Source organism: Pistacia vera, unplaced genomic scaffold (assembly GCF_008641045.1).
Source record: "Pistacia vera cultivar Batoury unplaced genomic scaffold, PisVer_v2 Contig260, whole genome shotgun sequence".
In the NCBI taxonomy this organism is placed as follows: domain Eukaryota; kingdom Viridiplantae; phylum Streptophyta; class Magnoliopsida; order Sapindales; family Anacardiaceae; genus Pistacia; species Pistacia vera.
In genome coordinates, this window is record NW_022196069.1 from 605,832 (window position 1) to 630,843 (window position 25,012).

Genomic DNA, 25,012 nt, shown 5'->3' on the forward strand with positions numbered 1-25,012 from the left:
AGTCTATCAGTATCCACTCTGAATTTTCGGGGAAGAAAACAATAACTCATGACTCCTTGACCCATGCATTTTTCAGCCTTTAAATTTAGTTTCCTTGTCCAACTACTACACCATACCAACTTCCTTTAATTTTCATCCACACAGAAAAAAAAAAAAAATAGTGGTTTTTAATTTGATTTATATTCTGATTAGTGAATTAAATACAATAGACTGTTTAAAAAATTTGTGTATATCTCGACTAATCCCTATAAATGACTAACACAACATCCCACTATTACGCAAAATACTGTAGGTGATTAGCATAGCATTCCACGGCCATGATCATTCGCTTAAATCTTGGGAGTCAAGAGAATTCGAAACTTGAGATCGTGCACCTTAGCCACAAGTCATTGTGCTCATTCTATCACTTGAACTACCCAAAGGTGGGTCTTTCTTAAAAAATAGTATGTATCACCTTTCAATGTATAACCCAAAAATTATTAAAGGTATGAATGTAACATTATAAAATAAAGTCAAGAATAATAAATTAAAAAAACCAATTCATTATATGTTTGTGTCAGTGTTTAAAACAAAGAACTCTTAAATGATAATAATTGAATAATATAATGGAGTATACTTGTATATATACCTACAATATTTATCCATATAAATAATATAGCGAAGTCAAGTGAATATATCATAAACTTAGAAGTGAGGAAATGGAAATTCATGAAAAGGAGTCGACAATCATACTTCCAGCTGCAGAAACTCCCACTCATCGTCTATGGCTCTCAAACTTGGACATGTTTGTCACACAAGGCCTTGTCCCAACTGTTCATTTCCACTCATTTTCTCCTGATTTCTCTGAACTTTGCTCAAAGCTTAAGCAGGCTTTGAGCAAAGTTCTTGTGGCATTTTACCCAGTTGCTGGGAGATTTGCCACGGATGAAAATGGAGGCTTGAGATCGATTGTAATGCAGAGGGAGTTTTGTTCATTGAGGCTCAAACAAGTTGTGTTCCTGATGATTTTGGAGACTTCTCCACAAGCTTCAAGCTTTCTCAACTTGTTCCAAAAATGGATACTTCCATGGATATTTTTTCTTATCCTCTAATTTTACTACAGGTATTATAAATGAATCTGAATAGAGGTTCGACTGCTCGGTTTTATTATACTAGTTTTGAGCTATTATATTTATGCATTGCGGTTAAATGTTTGTCAGGTGACTTTTTTCAAGTGTGGAGAGTGACTCTGAACCAAGTTTTTGATATAGTCCTCATGGTTTTGTTTTTGGGTTTTTAAACCCCTTCAAGAGCCACAAATGTATACATTAGACGGAGAGATTTCTCTTGCTTATCTAAGGAACCCCATATATCATATAGTATTGTAGAAACTCTCACTCTAGAAATGTGAAACTCCTGCATACACTGAATGTACCATATATTAGTCTGGTTAGACACGACTCATCATAATGTTTCCGAAAAGAGAAAAAGAAAAAGAAGAAGAAAACGGAAAGAAAAACATGGCAGTAGGTTGCTGTGGGATATTGGAGTTCAAAATATTCATATAACACAGGTAGAATGTTCACTTAGTTGTTGCTAAGATCATGTATTACACACTCATTTCATTTTATCTTACAAAGAGCTAAGCTTATAATACTCTTTCAAAGGGCCAACTCCCTCACTGTAAAATAACTTCTTGAAGAGCTCCATGGCATAACGAAAATAAATGAAAGTTTCAGAGACAAGGCAACCAAAAAAAAAAAAAAATTTTGTTTGTGGTATGAAATTGTAATTTTCATAAATATAATTTGATTTTTTTTTTAATAAAAGATTGACAATAATACGATTTCCTGATCATTTTGTAATCTTTTAATTTTGTCATTTAGGATGCTTTTGATATTTTATAACTCTATAATAAATAATCAATTAAATCATATAATCCTTCAAACAAACATGATATTTGAGCTAAAGATTTTAAGTTCGAATCCCCCACATCAAACTTGAAATTTTCTTTATTTTTTCTTTATCCAGTTTGTAGTTGAGTATTTGAATTTGAGATTTTTGATTCTATACCATGTTAAGTTGTCATCCCAACTTTTTGTCATTCCAATTTTTAGTTTGAGATGACACTTAACATAGTATCAACGCAGGTTCTTTTGATCTAATGATTCTCATCACATAGTAAGTTAACTTTTTCAAGTGTGGCGGAGTGTGTCTCGGAATTGAGTTGCCGATGGACCTTCCGATCCATTTCATCAACACATGTCGCTGATGTGGCACGTGGTTTACCCATTAGCATCGCACCGTTCATTGATCCAACAATACTTCATCAATGACCCACCTAATCGTACGTTTGACCCACATCGAATATCATTCTCTCATTCTATGAAAACTCAAGAAATACAACAAGTGCAGTAGTTCATTCTACTTCCGTTGCTAGCCTCAAAATATCAACATCCAATCAATACCCTTAAAGCAAATTAAAAAAGATTACGGTGCTAAGTGCAGTCTTATGAGATTTTAGCTATCCATATTTGGCATTGTTTGTGCAAGGCATGCGGATTATCCGATGACACTACCTTGTACATATCCGAGGCGATAGACGTTGATTGAATCCTCCACTCCCATCAGGTTTACCTTGGCATATAATATTATACTTCTCTAATTTGTCTTTCAGGTAGTGAATCCAATCAGAACCATTGATTTCAACTGTAGAAAAAATTCATAAAGAATTGAAGAGGAGGGATGATGAAATTTGAAATCAGCTCTTGCTATTTTGAACAAAACCATGATGAGATGGCTCACAACCTTTGGCTCATTCTTTCAAGTCTCCTAACCTAAAGATGAGTCATTATGCCCATTTATGAGGCAGATTTTGGATGAGACCCACCACATGAGAAATATTGTATGTGTATGTGCTGAATAAAATGGGTGTCTAGACTGAGTTAACTACAACTCAAATGAACAATATGTCCAATACAACGATAATTCTATATCAAATTATAGAAACCAATTTGTATACAAAATTTGAACGTGTTACATCGCTTACTATTTTTATCATTATATACAAAAAAGTAGTACTTTCCCCAATCTATGAATTTGAATATCTTTTCATTGAAAGAGTCATGAAGCTTGAATATAGGAGGATCTGGTATCATGATTCAGATCTGGAGCAATATTAATGTCTAGTATTAGAAATAATTAAACTATTTCTTCTTCCTTCTGTGTCCTGCTCAGCTTCTTTGGGTTGAGTCGGTCAGGTGAAATGTAGAAACTTATACTCCAGTTGTGCTTCGTCTGAGGTATGATTTTGCACTGCGTTTTTTTTTTTTTTTTTTTAAGTTGAACAATTTCTTCTGGGGCTACGGATGGAGTAGATGCTAGCCACAGATATGACGATCCGACGGCTAGGTTTCTCCTCTCCTCTTCGTTTTAGCTCTGACCAATAGTTCTCTGCACGAGACACGTTTAGAACACGCTTTCCTCTCAACCCTTTTATTAGAACACGCTGTTTTCTTATTACATATAACAATTATTTGATAAAGTTAATTTAAATATAGAAGAGAAAAAAATTACTACGGGTAGTAATTCAAAATTGACAATACCTCTAAGAATTTACTTATTATGTGTCTAGATCCGACACACATCAATAAGTCCAAAGTAGAGATCAATAGAGAATGGTTTGGAATCTCTTGCGCCGGGCTTACAGCTTTATGTGAATATATGTGGATGAATTTTTGTTATTTTGGAAAAAAAAAAAAATTTATATTTAATCAAACTATAGAAAGTCGATCCATTTTACTTCTTTAAATAAATTAAAGTTATTTGCATGACTGATGTAAATTGCCCCCACATAATTAGAGTTATTTGCATGATTCCAAATAATTAAAGTTAGTTGCATGATTGATATAAAAGTGGGTATAAGGTAGCATATTGGTTTTGGCCTTTTATGTACCAAAGTGTAATTGGGTAGGTAACCATGTGTCTCATGCCATACCACTTATAAATAATCTCAAAATATCTAAGATTTTATTATCCAACCCTTGATAAAGTTACTGGATCGGTAATTTTATTCAATAATGTTATACTTATTCATGAACTTACTAATTATCTTATTAATATTTATAAATATAAAATATAGTACAGATATCATAAACATAGTACGTGTACTACATATAATTTTAACAAAAGTGAATAAAGTAATTAATAAGTTCGTGAATAAGCATAACATTACTCAATTTTATTATCTTACCCTTGATAATGTTACTAGTTTGGTAATCATATCACCTACACATTGTATAACGTTTTATGTGCACGTCACGTCAGTTTTGCTGACGATCAACTAAATAATAGATACCCACGAATGAACGATCAAGGTTACATCTTCCATATATTTTGATTATGGTCTTGCGAATAATTTTCCATGAATTATAAGTAATTGAAATTGTAGCAAAAAATGTCATATAATATTAACAAACCACCTACATGCTAATTATTTGTATCTAAAGAGAAAAAAAAAATGGCTGAGCTCGATTATAAATAAATCAACACACAAGATCTATTACGGTTGTTGTGCAGTAAATCCATGCAGTATGGATTCACGACACATGTCACTCTTGCACTCCATAGATTCACGTCATATGTGACTCCATGTATCACTCTATATTCAACTTTCTTCATCTACAAGTCTCTCAGGGATAAGTTTCACTTATGCTCGTTAGGGGTGGAAAAATCCATTCTATCCAAGGCTTACTTCACTGCAAGTCTAGTCTACTTTTTACTCTAATTAGGGTGATTCATTTTATAACTTACGCAAACCCCACTTGTATATAAAAAAAAACAATATAAAAAATAGTGAGTGTAGGATTTTCCCCAAATATCTGAATCACTTTAACAATCTCTTTCTTGTATTATTGTTATTCTTTTATTTCATTCATTGATCCAACAGCAGTTGGGTTTAGTATAAACTCCTGCGTAGATTTCATTACAGATCTTACATATTTCTCGTTTGCATGAATTTTTGCATCAACAACAGCTGATATTTTTCTTCCTGCAATGTAATTCCAAGATAAAATGTGTGTATTATACATCGTCTTCACTTGGAAGAGCGATTAAAATCAGAAAAGTAGCAAGTCATTTGCATTTTAAATTACTTTTAATACATTACGCATATCTTAAACCCATTAAATAAAGTCTAATAGATGGAATAAATTAAAGATCTAATTCATTATATATGATATAATTTTAACTGTTATGTAATCCTTTCTGGGTTTCAAAACATGAGATGTTTTCGTAGTGGCGGAACCAAAATATTATTTGTGGGAAGTGGGAACTAAAATATAATGGTTAAAGAATGAGGGAGAGCAAAATTAAATAATTTATTCAGAAAATTATATTTAACAGAAATAAAATGAAAGTTTCAGAGACAAGGCAACCAAAAAAAAAAAAAAAATTTGTTTTTGGGTTATGAAATTGTAATTTTCATAAATATAATTTGATTTTTTTTTTAATAAAAGATTGACAATAATACGATTTCCTGATCAATTTTGTAATCTTTTAATTTTGTCAATTTTAGGATGCTTTTGATATTTTATAACTCTATAATAAAAATAAATCAATTAAATCATATAATCCTTCAAACAAACATGATATTTGAGCTAAAGATTTTAAGTTCGAATCCCCACATCAAACTTGAAATTTTCTTTATTTTTCTTTATCCAGTTTGTAGGTGAGTATTTGAATTTGAGATTTTTGATTCTATACCATGTTAAGTTGTCATCCCAAACTTTTGTCATTCCAAATTTTTAGTTTGAGATGACAACTTAACATAGTATCAAAGCCAGGTTCTTTTGATCTAAATGATTTCTCATCACATAGTAAGTTAACTTTTTTCAAGTGTGGCGGAGTGTGTCTCGGAATTGGAGTTGCCGATGGACCTTCCGGAATCCATTTCATCAACACATGCGCTGATGTGGCACGTGGTTTACCCATTAGCATCGCACCGTTCATTGATCCAACAATACTTCATGCAATGACCCCACCTAATCGTACGTTTGACCACATCGAATATCATTCATCTCATTCTATGAAAACTCAAGAAATACAAACAAGTGCAGTAGTTCATTCTACTTCCGTTGCTAGCCTCAAAATATCAAGCGATCAAATCAATACCCTTAAAGCAAGATTAAAGAAAGATTACGGTGCTAAGTGCAGTACTTATGAGATTTTAGCTATCCATATTTGGCATTGTTTGTGCAAGGCAATGCGGATTATCCCGATTTGACAGCACCTTGACATATACCGAAAAGAATAAACAGATAGACGTTGATTGAATCCTCCACTCCCATCAGTTTACCTTGGCATATAATATTTATACTTCTCTAATTGTCTTTCAGGTGAATCCAATCAGAACCATTGATTTCAACTGTAGAAAAAATTCATAAAGAATTGAAGAGGAGGGATGATGAATATTTGAAATCAGCTCTTGCTATTTTGAACAAAACCATGATGAGATGGCTCACACACTTTGGCTCATTCTTTCAAGTCTCCTAACCTAAAGATGAGTCATATGCCCATTTATGAGGCAGATTTTGGATGGACCCACCACATGAGCTCTTTAAGAAGTTGTTTTATGATTTTGACTTGGAAGGATGGCAATAGAGCGAGGTGAGGATAGACAAGAAATGAAGGTTCTCATCTTCATCTCTGTTCTAAGGTTTGACGATTTATCTTTGAATGTTACCAATATGATGTATGCAATAATACTTAAAACTTTTGATATTTATCAACATTTATGATATCAAAATAAACTGGTTTACTTTAATCAGTAAAATTAGATATCATTTCGTTCTTTCTGTCTTCATTTTTATTACATTTTACACATTTGTAAGTGATTTTTAAAATCAGTAAGATGAATTATTCTCAAATCTACTATATTAAATACATCAATTTGTAGTCATCAATTCTTTCGAGAGATTATATTACAATGAGCAAACATATTAAGCGATAATATGACTTTTTCAACTTATTCCAAAAGTTGACCTTCAAGAATATTTCATCTTACAAAGATTTTCAATCTTTATCTTATGTATACAAGTAGTTCCATACCTATTTAATATTTTTCTGTTACTTTCTATGAGGACAGAAATCGAATTCATTACTATTATTATGATGAAGATACTAGTCACAGTCGTCAGAAACAGTCATCGTATCCACTCTGAATTTTCGGGGAAGAAACACTAACTCATCGCTCCTTGACCCATGCATTTTTCAGCCTTTAAATTTAGTTTCCTTGCCACTACTACACCATACCAACTTCCTTTAATTTTCATCCACACAGAAAAAAAAAAAAAAAATAGTGGTTTTTAATTTGTTTTATATTATGATTAGTGATTAAATACAATAGACTGTTTAAAAAATTTGTGTATATCTCACTAATCCCTATAAGTGACTAACACAACATCCCACTATTACGCAAATTACTGTAGGTGATTAGCATAGCATTCCACGCTATGATCATTCGCTTAAATCTTGGGAGTCGAGAATTCGAAACTAGATCGTGCACCTTAGCCACAATCATTGGCTCATTCATCCTTGAACTACCCAAAGGTGGGTCTTTCTTCAAAAATAGTATGTATCACCTTTCAATGTATAACCCAAAATTATTAAAGGTTGAATGTAACATTATAAAATAAAGTCAAGAATAATAAATTAAAAAAACCAATTCATTATATGTTTGTGTCAGTGTTTAAAACAAGAACTCTTATGATAATAATTGAATAATATAATGGAGTATACTTGTATAATACCACAATATTTCCATAAAATAATATAGCAAGTCAAGTGAATATACATAAACTTAGAAGTGAGGAAATGGAAATTCATAAAAGAGTCGACATCATACTTCCAGCTGCAGAAACTCCCACTCATCGTCTATGGCTCTCAAACTTGGACATGTTTGTCACACAAGGCCTGTGTCCCAACTGTTCATTTCTACTCATTTTCTCCTGATTTCTCTGAACTTGTTCAAAGCTTAAGCAGGCTTTGAAAAGTTCTTGTGGCATTTTACCCAGTTGCTGGGAGATTTGCAGGATGAAAATGGAGGCTTGAGATCGATTGTAATGCAGAGGGATTTTTTGTTCATTGAGGCTCAAACAATTGTGTTCGATGATTTTGGAGACTTTCTCCACAAGCTTCAAGCTTTCTCAACTTGTTCCAAAATGGATACTTCCATGGATATTTTTTCTATCCTCAATTTTACTACAGGTATATAAATGATCTGAATAGAGGTTCGACTGCTCGGTTTTATTATACTACTTTTGAGCTATTATATTTATGCATTGCGGTTAATGTTTGTCAGGTGACTTTTTTCAAGTGTGGAGAGTGATCTGAACCAAGTTTTTGATATAGTCCCATGGTTTTGTTTTTGGTTTTTTAAACCCCTTCAAGAGCCACAAATGTAACATTAGACGGAGAGATTTCTCTGCTTTCTAAGGAACCCCATATATCATATAGTATGTAGAAACTCTCACTCTAGAAATGTGAAACTCCTGCATACACTGAATGTACCATATATTAGTCTGGTTAGACACGACTCATCATAATGTTTCCGAAAGAGAAAAGAAAAGAAGAAGAAACGGAAGAAAAACATGCAGTAGGTTGCTGGGGGATATTGGAGTTCAAAATATCATATAACACAGGTAGAATGTTCACTTAGTTGTTGCTAAGATCATGTATTACACACTCATTTCATTTTATCTTACAAGAGCTAAGCTTATAATACTCTTTCAAAGGGCCAACTCCCTCACTGTAAAAACTTCTTGAAGAGCTCCATGGCATAGTTTCTAAGCATATAATCAATGAAACCTCCTTTCATCAGATAGGCTTGACAAACGTATGATTCTCCTATAGGGGTGCTACCCGACCCATATAGATCGGGCTTCCCCATCCAAAATCTGAATCATACATGGGCATTTTGGCCCAACTCACTATCCTTAGTGTTGGGACACTTGCAAGTGCGTACTCCTTGCTTGACAGTGGTTAGATCAGGATCATGTTCTCCCAAATAAGCTAAAGCTGACCTGATATTCATCATCTCTCCGCTTTAATGCTTCATGAATAATCTTTGCCGTATAAATCAACGGCTTCGATTGAATATCACCCACCAAGGCAATTGGTGTGCAGTACTATTACATTTCAAAAATACCATATGGGAGTGGAGGATTAATCTGGCCGTCCAGTTTATGGGCAGTGGTACAATTTAGTTACTTGATCATCGGGCAATCTACGTGCGAGACACGCACAACGCCATATATGTGCGACAAGAATTTCATAAGTGCTATACATGACACCATGATCTTTCTTGAATTTTGCTTTAAGGGTGTTGATTTTATCAAGCGATAGTTTAAGTCTGGCCATGGAAGTAGGTAAAGGACTTGATTGTAATTCTTCAAAATTCATGGAAGGAGGTGGGTGATATTCAATATGGTCAAATATAGGATAAGGCAGGGCTCGAGATTGAAGTATGGTTCGATCAATCAATGGCGTGATGCTAATTAGGGACAAACCTCGTGTTAACTCAGCCCATGAGTTGATGAAATGGAAGGCAGAAGTTCCGTCTCCCAATATATGATGCCACCCGATCCCAAGACAAACTCCTCCACACTTGAAATAAGTTACCTTCCAATTACGTAAATCATCAATATGACAGAATCTTACATGAAATGATCTTTAAGATTCAGAATATTATATAATGGATTTTTATACCTGTAAGAGAAGCAATGGATTAGAAGAGATTTGAGTTGATGGATAATCAAAAGTAGGAACAAGCTGCCTCATCTTCAAGCTTGGAGAGAAGTCATCTTCACCAAACTCATCATGAATAACACAGCTTGTTTCAGCCTCCACGAACAAAGCTCCCTCTCCATTGCACTCTATCTGCAGCCTCCCGTTTTCATCCTTTCCCAACCTCCCAGCCAAAGGGTAGAACGCCACAAGAGCTTTGCTCAAAACCTCCTTAAGCAGAGAGGTGTCAAAGAAACTGGATTTATCAGACGCCGGCAGCGGTGGCCGCCGGAAGAAGTGGACAAGAGGGACCTGAGGTCTTTCTGCCATCAACAGGTCCAAAGTAGAGACCCATAGAGAATGGTTCGGAGTCTCTTGAGCAGGGCGTACAAGATTTGTCTCCTTGACATGAATCTCCATGGATGAATTCAGAAAGTTTTTGCTATTTAATCAAACTGTAGAAGGCCAATGCAATTTAACTCTTTCGATAAATTGAAGTTATTTGCATGATTTATGTAAATTTTCCTCACAGAATTAAAGCTAGTTGTATGATTGATGTGATTTTTTGTTTTTTTTTTTAGTAGGGTGTTTGAGTCAGCCTTGATTAATCATTTGATCCTGAAATTAATAATGGGATATATCTTCTAATGATTACCTTTATTAATAAAGGTAATCAAAGCACACCCAAGAGTTGCTTTCATTTTTTGTAAAAGACAATATGTTTCACTTTCACGTTTTGTGAAATAATTTATATTATCCCTATGATATATATTATCTGTTAAAAAATAAAAGTGGGTATGAGGTAATATATTGGTTTTGGCCTTTTTATGTACCAGAGTGTAACTGGGTAGGTAACCATCTGCCTCATGCCATGCTACTTATAAGAGTGAATGACACTTTTTCACCCAAAGTTTTCCGTAATTACATTTTTTCACTCATAAATTTGGAAAAAAAACATTTTTCCACCCGTCATTAAATTCAGATGTTATTTTTAACAACAGAAGGGAATTTTTGTTAGTTCGTATAATATATATCATAGGGTTATGTTACTTACACCCCTAAATTACAAATGCATGAATTAGCTTCAGCAATTTGAAAATTAGTCATTTAAACCCATATCTTCAATTTCTATAATGGAATGGAGGTTTCACTTTTAAAATATGTGATTCTAAAGAAATTTAAAATTGTATATATTATTTTTATAAATTATAATAATATGTCAATTAAATATTTATAAAACTGCAAAACAATATTTCTTTAAAATGTATATATTTTATGAAATTATATAAAAATAAAATTTCCAAAAAACAAAAGAAAAAAACTGATAAATTAAAAAAAATCCAAAAATAAAAAATTATGAAAATTTGAAAAACATGAAAAACAAGTGGCTGGTATTGCACCCAACGATCCTCCCGAATCACACCTAGCTAGGTGCGATTCTAGCCAAATTTTTTTTTCTTTTTTTTTCACATTTTTATAATTTTAATAACTGGATTTATTTTTATTTTTTAATTTATTAAACCTAAAATTAATATAAACCAAACTAGGGGTGAAAAATATATCAAATAAAGTTTGGGTGGGAAAATGTTATTCAACCTCATTCAAAATTATAAATTCAAATAGTAAAGGTCATGTTTGGCTTATTATTTTTATCCCTATTCTCAATCCTATTCTCCAAATAATGTTTGGCACATTATTCCAGAAATATTACTCTATTTTTTAATTACTTTTAGACCCCATAAGGTTATTAATTTCATCAAATACACCCTGAAAAAAGTTTAAAAATTATCAAAAACAACCCCGCGACCCATCCTTGCCAGATTCTGGCAACCATCGTCGGTGGTAGCCGGAATCTGCACAACGGCCTACCTGACGACCATAAATGGCCAAAAGTTCACCGATCTGGCCTTTTCCGGCTAGATGCACCATGGGTGTGGCTGGAAAATGCTAGATCTGGCTGTCAGCAAAGATGGCCGTCGTTTTGGCCTTTTTCGGCCGTCGACTGCCACGGCAAGCCTTAGATCTGGCATGGATCTGGTCGGAAAAGGCCATAACGACGCGTTACAACACAGATCTGACTGGTCTGTGTCGTAACGCGATTTTCCGGCCAGATTCCGGCGGTGGTAGCCGGAATCTAGCACTGCAGGTGGTGGAGGTATTTTTGTCATTTTACATGTTGGGGGTATTTATTAAATTAGCAAACTTAGGGGGTTTTTTTTATAAATTTTTAAATTTTACCTCGTAATACTCTCATATTCAATTATCCAATACTATCCCCAAAATCCTATCCAAAATAATAAACCAAACATACCCAAAAAGTGTTATAGTACTTACGTAGTTTTATCACTATCAGGTAACATATAACCCCGTCATGTAACATATTCCATTGATGGAGATTGACAATGGGTGAAAAATTGTTTTTCTCAAAGTTTATGGTGAGAAATGTACTTACGACAAACCTTGCTAGGAAATTGTCATTCACTCATAATAAATACCCACAAATGACCGATCAAGTTAAATCTTCCATGGATGATGAGTAACTAAAATTGTAGCCAAAAATGTGATATTATGTTAACAAACCACCTACATGCTAATTTTCTTCCCGCAAGCCTTGCAACAACTATAATTCCAAGATAACATGTGTGTATTATACATCGTCTTTGCTACATATCAATCAGCATCTTTTGCTGTAAAATCCAGCTCCGGAGGCTTTTGTGGCTTCACCAATTCCCGGGCGGTCTTGGCATTCCTGTTTCGATGTATACCTCGAAGTGCATTTGTTGCAAACCTGGTAGCTAAGAAGTTGGCGCTGATACTATATGAACCTCCGCTTGTGTTGTTTTGGACGCCATCTGATGTTTCTGCTTATTTCTTCCTTGCGGAAATGTTCCATTTTCTTTCTCTTGGAATAACGGCGCCATGCAGCTTGGATGAAGCATGCCGCCCATGTCCTCCCCTATTGTGAGTAGAACCTGAAGGTGTGTTGAACCTATCTACTGTGAAGGCGCTTGAATTGAGTAGCCACAAATTTTAACTCTTCAGCGACTAGAGCAAAAGCCTCATCCTCTCTCATAGACTTCACCGTCCGGGTAGCTTTCTCTATCTAGCCACAGATATGACGATCCGACGGCTAGCTTTCTCCCCTTCGTTTTAGCTCTGACCAATAGTTCTCTGCACAAGACAAGTTTAGAACACGCTTTCCCCTCAACCCTTTTATTAGAACACGCTTTCCCCTCAGCCCTTTTATTAGAACACGCTATTTTCTTATTAAATATAACAATTATTTGATAAAGTTAATTTAAATATAAAAGAGAAAAAAAATTATTTATAAATGACACAAATTCATTAAAAGATATGTTATGCCTAAAAAATCAAGGCCGACGTAAGCTTACATTAGCAAGCACCAATTAGAATTCATGAAGGTTTTGCGCCGTTTAAGAGTTGTCATGTCGTCCCAAGACAGAAAGAATACAACTGTCATCAACTTGACAGATTCAGGATTTGTCTATAAGTGATTGAGGATCGCACACCTGTCCAAGCCTCAGATAATTTGACACTTCCTAAGTTAGCAGCCAATGTGAGGCAAGAAAGGACTTGCACGACACCTACCCACTTGCAGATTTGTAATCATTACCTAAAATTCCTCTATTATAAATAGTGGACTCCCACTCTCGTTTCCGAGATTCTGATTCCGAACCTTCATTTTGATTGTAATCTTTCTTTTCAAAGCAAAGATAACCTACGAGAAAGAAACAGACTTGATATTCTCTCTTAATACTCAGTTATTGTACATTTGCTCGCTGTTTGCTATACACGACCTCTTGTAAGCTCTCATAAATAAAAGAAACAGTGGACATAGGAATAGCTTTAAGCATTCGAACCACTTTAAAAATCATCTCTCATTTATCATTCAGTCTTTGTATTAGATTATCACAATTATTCACGTGTAATTTCTAAGAACATCTTAGCATTTTACACGTGTGAGTCGGTGTTAAAATCATACATCAACAGTTTGGTGCTAGAAGGAGGCCTGAATTAGTATCCGTTTTTCATCAAGAATCTTTGATTAATTAGTTTTACTCGCGAACAAATGGCTCGTGGTCTTGAAACCGAGTGAACTAGTACGAACAACGAGGAGATCCCCCGAGTACAGGATGTTACTTCTCCTGAAGTACCTCCAGTTCCACAAGGTATCGCGATAGATATCCCCTCCACCTCTCAGCTCAACCCAGCTATAATGAATTATCTAGAGAGGTTCCACAATACTCTCCAAATGATTAGCCAAAGACTCGATCGTTTGGATCAGGTCGTACCGCCCAATTCTGACAAAGCGATGTTGCCACCAAAGACGCCTGTAGGTTGTGCTAAAACGTAGAAACTAGCGAAAGCTCTTGCCACACGTACTACAGTGCGTAAAGACAAGGGAAAGCAAGTGACTGATAATGGACCAAAGGGCTCAAAAGAACCAGTGAATACCGATCGTGAAGCAGTTATAATATTTGTGGCTTTGCGAATTGGCAGTATGTCGAATCATGAGCCGTCCCACGCCACATCGCATGAGCACCCTCGCAAGAGTGTAAGGCAGGAAGACTCCTATCATCGCCGGAATGATGGTTCTGACCATCACCACGAGAGAAATGCCCGCCATCATGGGTCAGTTCTGACCACCATAAAGGTTGGGATAACTCTCTTAGCCATTCAATACTTTCACATGACTTTAGCTAGCGTGTGTCAAGATATACCGAAGGCTCCAACCAAGGCGGCGAAGAGTCCGATCTTACAAAGCACGAGTAGAATATTAGGACAAGATCAATACTTTCACCAGACAAAGCACGTTAATTAGGTAATTTTCAGGCTCTATATATGTAATTACCTGAGGCAAAAGGGACGCCCGGACTAAAACAAAAGTAGTAGATTCGCCAATCTATGAAGTTGAATATCATTTCATTGAAAGAGTCATGAAGCTTCAAGATACGACAACTTAGTATCATGATATAGATCTGGAGCAATATTAATGTATAGTATTAGAAATAATTAAACTACTTCTTCTTCTTCCTTCTGTGTCTTGCTCAGCTTCTTTGGGTTGCGTCGGTCAGGTGAAATGCAGAAACTTATAATCCAGTTCTGCTTCGCCTGAGGTATCATTTTGCACCGCGTTTTTTAAATTTTTTATATAAAAAAAAAAAGCTGAACAATTTCTTCTAGAGGTATGGACGGAGTAGATGCTAGCCACAAATATGACGATCGGACACTGCTTTCTCCCCTCCGTTTTATGTTCTGGAATATTCTCATGGCGTAGGCCGGTAGGCGCGTAGCTCTACCTTTGATACCAAAAGATTTGGCTCTATCGTATCATGATTGCTGTTTTCTTATTACATATAATAATGATTTGATAAAGTAAATTTAAATATAAAAAAGAAAAAAAAATATTTATAAATGACAAAAATTCATTAAAAGATAGTATGAATAATATAACACCAATTGTATTTTATATTTCTTTTATGATTACGCATTGAAAAATTATGCAGAAAAAAATCACCTATTGAATTTGCTTTAAATAATCCAATGGTTAATATTAAACAAACAAAAATAAAATAAAATGAATAAAAAGTTAGAAGTGTTTAGGGTACTGAAGGAGTCAGAAGCTTCAAGTATCAAGAGTTCATTAAAACAGAAAGGAAGCAGTGTGTCCACAACGACTCAGTCCGAGTCATCTGCTTCCATAGTCTCCACGATTTGCGGCATACGGTGGATGGCACGGCTACGGCTCCTCCTCCACTCCTGGAAAATGAAACTGTGAATCCTGCTCACGTACGATAGGTGGCTGAAAGCCGATTGTCTTGTGCTCAGTTGGATAAAAGCCACGGTTTCTCCATTAATTCAGAATATGTTGCTCCCATTTAACACTGCTGCAGAAGCTTGGTCTCTTCTTGACAAGCGAATTGCTCCTTTTTGGAAGATTCATCTTCGAAGTCTGCGGGATCAGCTTCGTTCTCTTCGGAAGCAATCTGACACTCAGATGATCGACTATCTGCTCTCAGCGAAATCCATCTCTGATTCCTTGGCTGCTGCAGGTTCTTCTCTTCCCGATTCTGAGTTGGTTGACGAGGTGGTGGATGGTCTAGGGCCTGATTATAAGGAATTCATTACTTCGCTTCACCTTCGTCCTACCACCACTTTTGACGATTTGTTCGACTTGCTGCTTCAGGAGGAAATGTTGATCAAGAAACATTCATCTGCTTCTGATCCAGCCATGGCTATGGCCGCATCTCAATGACAAACTTCCATGGCATGAGTTTCTAAGCACATAATCAATGACAAACTTCTTTCATCCGATGGGCTTGGCAAAATGTACGATTCTCCCTTTCTCCTACAGAAGGGAGAGTAGTCCAGCCCATATAGATCGGGCTGTCCCATCCAAAATCCGAACCATATATGGGCATTTCGGTCCAGCTCGCTATCGTTAGGTTGGGACACTTGTGTATGGGGACTCTTTGCTTGACAACCGTTAGATCACAATCATATTGTCCTAGATAAGCTAAAACTGATACGTCATCTCTCCGCTTTAATGCTACATGAATAATATTCACCGTATAAATCAAAAATTCCAATTGAATATCACCTGTCAAGGCAATTGGTGTAGCATTAAATATGAAATTTCCAAAATACTCATATGGGAGTGGAGGATTTAATCTTGATTGTCCATTTACAGGCATATACAATTTAGTTTCTTGATCATCAGACAACCCACATGCGAGACATGCACAACGCCATATATGTGCTGCCAGAATTTCAAATGTGGTATAATTGACACCTTGATCTTCCTTGAATTTTGCTTTAAGGGTGTGTTGAAAAATGGCTTTTAGCAAAATCACATGGGGTAGAAGTGATAATGGAGAAAGATTTAAGGACTTATATGTAATAGGTCAAAATGAGTTAGTTTGTCCTACATTGAAAATGAATGAAAAGTAAGAAACTTTTGGTGCCTATATATAAGGACCTAAATCAATGTTATTTGTATCCCAAGATGTAATTCTATTATACTTCTTTTGTTTATGGTTCTTTCTTTAAGGACCCTTTAGTTTGTAAGTTTTGTTGTATCTCCCCTTTGTTTTTGGTATTTGTTGTATTGCCTAAAAGTTTGTATTATTGTTTGGAGATAGTAGAGTTTTCTTTTGCAGTGTCCGAGGACGTAGGTTTCAATACCGAACCTCGTTAATTCCTGGTATTCTTTATTTTTGTATTTAATTTTGGCTATTTATTTATGTTTTACTACTTGTTATTATTATATTCAATAGCTAGCATTAGAATTTAAGTTTCCGTTGCATAACAGGGTGTTCATTATATCAAGCGATAGTTTAAGTCTGGCCATGGAAGTAGGTAAAGGATTTGATTGTAATTCTTTAAAATTCATGGAAGGAGGTGAGTGATATTCAATATGGTCAAATGTAGGATAAGCGTACAAGACTTGTCTCCTTTACATGAATCTCCATGGATGAATTTTTGTTAGTTCAAGAATTTTATTTTTCTATTTAATCAAACTGTAGAAACTCGATGCATTTTAACTCTTCAAATAAATCAAACCGTAGAAAGTCGGTGCATATTTAAAGTTATTTGCATGATTGATGAAAATTTGCCCCACATATTTAAAGTTCTTTGCATGATTGATATAAAAGTGGGTATGACCGTATGAGGTAACATATTGGTTTTGGCCTTTTATGTACCAACGTGTAATTGGCTGGGTGCCAATGTGTATCATGCCATACCACTTATAAATAATCTCAAGAGTAAATGATATATTCCCACCCAAGGTTTGATGAAATCCCAAGTTGATATCCCAAGTTTTATTTATTTAGGATTCTCACCCTTAAAATAACACTGTTAACAATGTTGAGGATAGTGAGGATGCAATTACCATAATGCCATTAACCCTAAATTAATAAATTATGTTTTAACCCTTAAATTACTAAAATTATAAAATTAACCATTTTATTTTCAAATTACTTCAATTACAACCTTAGTGACTGCGCACCCTCTCGATTTTCATCGGATCTAGGCTGTTTCTGTTGGCGTTGAACCCCCTGGTCACTTCCATCACCTTCCCCATCATCTGTCATCCAAAACCGCTCTGGTTCTTGAGTCATTGGCCCTTCCAATTGCCGACGCCGTCCAACTTAGGTTTTCGTTGTTCTTCGCTAGATTTCGGTTGATTCTGGCGACGAAAATCCAATTGGACATCACCACTGCAACCAATGTCTCCAAGTATACAAAACCCCTATGTCCCCAACAACCGTTTAGTGGCCATTCGCCGGTGAAGACTGACGAAAACCAGTTGCATGTGGCAACTATTGTGGTTGGCGATTGGCGAGTGATGAGGGGTTGTGAAGGGTAAGGTTTTGTAGAAGGGAGGATAAGGGTTTGACTAGTGGTGACAAGGGTGATTTTGGGTGGAAGAATCACCAGAAAATGGAGAAAAACATTGGCGGTGATGTTGGCTAACATGTGCCAGAGCTTTGTTAGGGCCGACGATTTACTAATGTGCGCCTCCTCTACAAAATGACCAATTCACCCCTAAATCGTTATATCTTACCATTTTCCGTTACTTCAAGGGTGAGAATCCGGAATAAATGGAACTTGGGGTACCAACTTGGGATTTTGTCAAACTTGGGTGGGAATATGTCGTTTACTCTAATCTCAAATATCTAAAGGATTTTAATCACACTTACCCACCCACAGACTTTTGAAATACCATTTTACTACCCAAATTTATATTCCGTTTCTGATTTCGGCATCTTTGCGACCCCACACCGCCACAATTCTTTTCTCTGATCATTACTCACCAAAACCCCTCAAACCCTATACCCGCCGATCCCACCAATCGTTGACAATTGGGCGATTAGGGTTTATGCAACTGTCTCTCTCAAGTCAAATTTCAATCAATCCCAAATACCAAAATCCAATCTTCCACCACCCAAAAACTCATCGGCTTCTCCTCTTCAAAAACCTCATAGGCTAGATTGAGTTTGTTCTTTGTTCGCTGCCAGAATATTAATTTGGGTAGTAAAATGTCATTTTAAAAATATATGGATGGGAAAGGTTATTAAGCCATTATTTGGGAGGGAAAAAAAGTGGTTAACTTGTTTTTAAACCCCAAAAACCCCTTATTCAAGAGCCACATATGTTATACATTAGACCGAGAGATTTCTCTTGCTTATCTAAGGAACCCCATATATCATATAGGATTGTAGAAACTCTCACACTAGCGATGTGAAACTCCTGCATACACTGAATGTATATATATTAGTCTGGCTAGACACGAATCATCCTAACGTTTCCGAAGAGAGAAAAAGAAAAGAAGAAGAAAATGAAAACATGAAATATTGGAGTTCAAAATATGCATAGAACAAAGGTAGATGTTCACTTAGTTGATGCTAAGATCATGTATTACACACTCTTTCATTTTATTTTACAGAGAGCTAAGCTTATAATACTCTTCAAAGGGCCAACTCCCTCACTGTAAAATAACTTCTTGAGAGCTCCATGGCATAGTTTCTAAGCATATAATCCACTCCTTTCATCAGATAGGCTTGACAAAACGTATGATTCTCCTATAGAAGGGATGCTAGCCCGACCCATATAGATCGGGCTTCCCCATCCAAAATCTGAATCATACATGGGCATTTTGGCCCAACTCACTATCCTTAGGTTGGGACACTTGCAAGTGCGTACTCCTTGCTTGACAGTGGTTAGATCAGGATCATGTTCTCCCAAATAAGCTAAAGCTGACCTGAAATATTCATCATCTCTCCGCTTTAATGCTTCATGAATAATCTTTGCCGTATAAATCAACGGCTTCGATTGAATATCACCCACCAAGGCAATTGGTGTAGCAGTAACTATTACATTTCTAAAATATCCATATGGGAGTGGAGGATTTAATCTTGGCCGTCCATTTATGGGCATGTACAATTTAGTTACTTGATCATCGGGCAATCTACGTGCGAGACACGCACAACGCCATATATATGCGACAATAATTTCATAAGTGCTATACATGACACCATGATCTTTCTTGAATTTTGCTTTAAGGGTGTTGATTTTATCAAGCGATAGTTTAAGTCTGGCCATGGAAGTAGGTAAAGGACTTGATTGTAATTCTTCAAAATTCATGGAAGGAGGTGGGTGATATTCAATATGGTCAAATATAGGATAAGGCAGGGCTCGAGATTGAAGTATGGTTCGGTCAATCAATGGAGTGATGCTTAAAGACAAACCTCGTGTTAACTCAGCCCATGAGTTGATGAAATGGAAGGCAGAAGTTCCGTCTCCCAATATATGATGCCACCCGATCCCAAGACAAACTCCTCCACACTTGAAATAAGTTACCTTCCAATTACGTACAATTACGTAAATCATCAATATGACAGAATCTTACATGAAATGATCTTTAAGATTCAGAATATTATATAATGGATTTTTATACCTGTAAGAGAAGCAATGGATTAGAAGAGATTTGAGTTGATGGATAATCAAAAGTAGGAACAAGCTGCCTCATCCTCAAGCTTGGAGAGAAGTCATCTTCACCAAACTCATCATAAATAACACAGCTTGTTTCAGCCTCCACGAACAAAGCTCCCTCTCCATTGCACTCTATCTGCAGCCTCCCGTTTTCATCCTTTCCCAACCTCCCAGCCAAAGGGTAGAACGCCACAAGAGCTTTGCTCAAAACCTCCTTAAGCAGAGAGGTGTCAAAGAAACTGGATTTATCAGACGCCGGCAGCGGTGGCCGACGGAAGAAGTGGACAAGAGGGACCTGAGGTCTTTCTGCCATCAACAGGTCCAAAGTAGAGACCCATAGAGAATGGTTCGGAGTCTCTTGAGCAGGGCGTACAAGATTTGTCTCCTTGACATGAATCTCCATGGATGAATTCAGAAAGTTTTTGCTATTTAATCAAACTGTAGAAGGCCAATGCAATTTAACTCTTTCGATAAATTGAAGTTATTTGCATGATTTATGTAAATTTTCCTCACAGAATTAAAGCTAGTTGTATGATTGATGTAATTTTTTGTTTTTTTTTTTAGTAGGGTGTTTGAGTCAGCCTTGATTAATCATTTCAGATCCTGAAATTAATAATGAAATTAATAAAGGTAATCAAAGCACACCCAAGAGTCGCTTTCATTTTTTGTAAAAGACACTATGTTTCACTTTCACGTTTTGTGAAATAATTTATATTATCTGTTAAAAGACTAAAAAAATAAAAGTGGGTATGAGGTAACATATTGGTTTTGGCCTTTTTATGTACCAAAGTGTAAGGTAACCATCTGTCTCATGCCATGCCACTTATAAGAGTGAATGACACTTTTTCACCCAAAGTTTGCCGTAATTACTTTTTCACCCATAAATTTTGAAAAAAAACATTTTTCCACCTGTCATTAAATTCAGATGTTATTTTTAACAACAGAAGGGAATTTTTGTTAGTTCGTATAATATATATCATAGGGTTATGTTACTTACACCCCTAAATTACAAATGCATGAATTAGCTTCAGCAATTTGAAAATTAGTCATTTAAACCCATATCTTCAATTTCTATAATGGAATGGAAGTTTCACTTTTAAAATATGTGATTCTAAAGAAATTTAAAATTATATATATTATTTTTATAAATGATAATAATATATGTCAATTAAATATTTATAAAACTGCAAAACAATATTTCTTTAAAATGTATATATTTTATGAAATTATATAAAAATAAAATTTCCAAAAAACAAAAGAAAAAAACTGAAAGTTTTAAAAAAATCCGAAAATAAAAAATTATGAAAATTTGAAAAACATGAAAAAAAAAAAATTTCTGGTATTGCACCCAACGATCCTCTCGAATCACACCTAGCTAGGTTCTATTCTGACTTATTCGCACCTAGTTAGGTGCGATTCTAGCCAACTTTTTGTTTTTCATTTTTATAATTTTAATAGCTGGCTTTATTTTTATTTTTTAATTTATTAAACCTAAAATTAATATAAACCAAACTAGGGGTAAAAAATATATCAAATAAAGTTTAGGTGGGAAAATGTTATTCAACCTCGTTCAAAATTATAAATTCAAATAGTAAGAAGTGTTATAGTACTTACAGTTTTATCGCTATAAGGTAACATATAACCCCGTCATGTAACATATTCCATTGACGGAAATTGACAATGGGTGAAAAATTGTTTTTTTCAAAGTTTATGGTGAGAAATGTACTTACGACAAACCTTGGTAGGAAATTGTCATCCACTCATAATAAATGCCCACAAATGACCGATCAAGTTAAATACCCACATGATGATTAAAATCAGAAAAGTGGCAAGTCATCTGCATGTTAAATGACTTTTAATACATCACGCATATCAATCAGCATCTTCTGCTGTAAAATCCGGCTCCGGAGGTTTTTGTGGCTTCACCAATTCCCGGGCGGTCTTGGCATCTTCTGCCGTAAAATCCGCTTGTGTTGTTTTGGACGCCATCTGATGTTTCTGCTTCTTCTTCTTCCTTGCGGAAATGTTCCGTTTTCTTTCTCTTGGAATAACGGCGCCATGCAGCTTGGATGAAGCATGCGGCCCATGTCCTCCACTGTTGTGAGTAGAACCTGAAGGTGTGCTGAACCTGTCTACTGTGAAGGCGCCTGAATTGAGTAGCCACAAATTTTAACTCTTCAGCAACTAGAGCAAAAGCCTCAACCTCTCTCATAGCCTTCACCGTCTGGGTAGCTTTCTCCATCTAGCCACAGATATAACGATCCGATGGCTAGCTTTCTCCCCTTCGTTTTAGCTCTGACCAATAGTTCTCTGCACGAGACACGTTTAGAACACGCTTTCCACTCAGCCTTTTTATTAGAACACGCTGTTTTCTTATTACATATAACAATTATTTGATAAAGTTAATTTAAATATAAAAGAGAACAAAAATTATTTGTAAATGACACAAATTCATTAAAAGATATGTTATGCCTAAAAAATCAGGTCGACATAAGCTTACATTAGCAAGCACGAATTAGAATTCATGAAGGTTTTGCGTCATTTAAGAGTTGTCATGTCGTCCCAAGACAGAAAGAATACAATTGTCATCAACTTTACAGATTCAGGATTTGTCTATCAGTGATTGAGGATCGCACACCTGTCCACCTCAGATAATTTGACACTTCCTAAGTTAGCAGCTAATGTGAGGCAAGAAAGGACTTGCACGACACCTACCCACTTGCAGATTTATAATCATTATCTAAAATTCCTCTACTATAAATAGTGGACTTCCACTCTCATTTTCGGGATTCTGATTCCGAACCTTCATTTTGATTGTAATCTTTCTTTTCAAAGCAAAGATAACCTACGAGAAAGAAACATACTTGATATTCTCTCTGAATACTCAGTTATTGTACCTCTGCTCACTGTTCGCTATACACGACCTCTTGTAATCTCTCACAAATAAAAGAAACAGTGGACATAGGAATAGCTTTAAGCATTCGAACCACTTTAAAAATCATCTCTCATTTATCATTCAGTCTTTGCATCAGATTATCACAATCATTCACATGTAATTTCTAAGAACATCTTAGCATTTTACATGTGTGAGTCATTGGTGTCAAAATCATGCATCAATAGTTTGGCGTTAGAAGGAGGCCTGAATTAGTATCCGCTTTTCATCAAAAATCTTTGATTAATTAGTTTTACTCGCGAACAAATGGCTCGTGGTTTTGAAACCGAGTGAACTAGCACAAACAACGAGGAGATCCCCCGAGTACAGGATGTTACTTCTCCTGAAGTACCTCCAGTTCCACAAGGTACCGCGACAGATATCCCCTCGACCTCTCAGCTCAACCCAGCTGTAATGAATTACCTAGAGAGGTTCCACAATACTCTCCAAATGATTAGCCAAAGGCTCGATCATTTAGATCAGGTCGTACCGCCCAATTCTAACAAAGCGATGCTGCCACCAAAGACACCTGTAGGTCATGCTAAAACGCAAAAACTAGCAAAAGCTCTTGCCACACGCACTACAGTATGTAAAGACAAGGGAAAGGAGGTGACTGATAATGGGCCAAAGGGCTCGAAAGAACCAGTGAATACTGGTCGTGAAGCAATTATAATATTTGTGGCTTTGCGAATTAGCGGTATGTCGAATCATGAGCTGTCTCACGCCGCATCGCATAGGCACCCTCGCAAGAGTGTAAGGCAGGTTGACTCCTATTATCGTCGGAATGATGGTTTCGACGATCGCCGCTAGGGAAATGCCCACCATCATGGGTCAGTTCTGACCACTATAGAGGTTGGGATAACTCTCTTAGTCATTTAGTGCCTTCAGCTAGCGTATGTTAAGATATACCGAAGGCTCCAACCAAGGCAGCGAAGAGTCCGATCGTACAAAGCACGAGTAGAATATTAGGACAAGATCAATACTTCTACCAGACAAAGCACGTTAATTAGGTAATTTTCAGGCTCTATATATGTAATTACCTGAGGCAAAAAGGACGCCTGGACTAAAACAAAAGTAGTACATTCGCCAATCTATGAAGTTGAATATCATTTCATTGAAAGAGTCATGAAGGTTCAAGATACGACAACATAGTATCATGATATAGATCTGGAGCAATATTAATGTATAGTATTAGAAATAATTAAACTACTTCTTCTTCTTCTTTCTGTGTCTTGCTCAGCTTCTTTGGGTTGCGTCGGTCAGGTCAAATGCAGAAATTATAATCCAGTTCTGCTTCGTCTGAGGTATCATTTTGCACCGTGTTTTTTAATTTTTTTATATAAAAAAAAAAAAAAAGTTGAACAATTTCTTCTAGAGGTATGGACGGAGTAGATGCTAGCGACAGATATGACGATCGGACATTGCTTTCTCCCCTCCGTTTTATGTTCTGGAATATTCTCATGGCGTAGGCCGGTAGGCGCGTAGCTCTACCTTTGATACCAAAAGATTTGGCTCTATCGTATCATGATTGCTGTTTTCTTATTACATATAATAATGATTTGATAAAGTAAATTTAAATATAAAAAAGAAAAAAAAATATTTATAAATGACAAAAATTCATTAAAAGATAGTATGAATAATATAACACCAATTGTATTTTATATTTCTTTTATGATTACGCATTGAAAAATTATGCAGAAAAAAATCACCTATTGAATTTGCTTTAAATAATCCAATGGTTAATATTAAACAAACAAAAATAAAATAAAATGAATAAAAAGTTAGAAGTGTTTAGGGTAC

At 35.6% G+C, this 25,012-nt stretch overlaps 2 protein-coding genes and 1 pseudogene across 2 annotated transcripts; 1 reads left to right on the top strand and 2 right to left on the bottom strand.

Moving 5' to 3' along the window:
* The first annotated feature begins 698 nt into the window (after positions 1-698).
* On the top strand, positions 699-8,370 carry LOC116132796 (annotated as a pseudogene).
* An 849-nt stretch (positions 8,371-9,219) lies between these two features.
* LOC116132797 (shikimate O-hydroxycinnamoyltransferase-like) lies at positions 9,220-10,211 on the bottom strand. Its single transcript, XM_031418465.1, has 2 exons — positions 9,745-10,211; positions 9,220-9,657 (listed from the first exon to the last, which is right to left on the bottom strand). The coding sequence occupies exons 1-2, from the start codon at positions 10,180-10,182 to the stop codon at positions 9,220-9,222; spliced, it is 876 nt and encodes a 291-aa protein (XP_031274325.1). The 5' UTR covers positions 10,183-10,211.
* Positions 10,212-19,314: 9,103 nt separating this feature from the next.
* On the bottom strand, positions 19,315-20,683 carry LOC116132799 (shikimate O-hydroxycinnamoyltransferase-like). The gene is made up of 2 exons (XM_031418466.1): positions 20,246-20,683; positions 19,315-20,148 (listed from the first exon to the last, which is right to left on the bottom strand). Exons 1-2 carry the CDS (start codon positions 20,681-20,683, stop codon positions 19,315-19,317), a joined length of 1,272 nt encoding a protein of 423 aa, XP_031274326.1.
* Between the last annotated feature and the right edge of the window lie 4,329 nt (positions 20,684-25,012).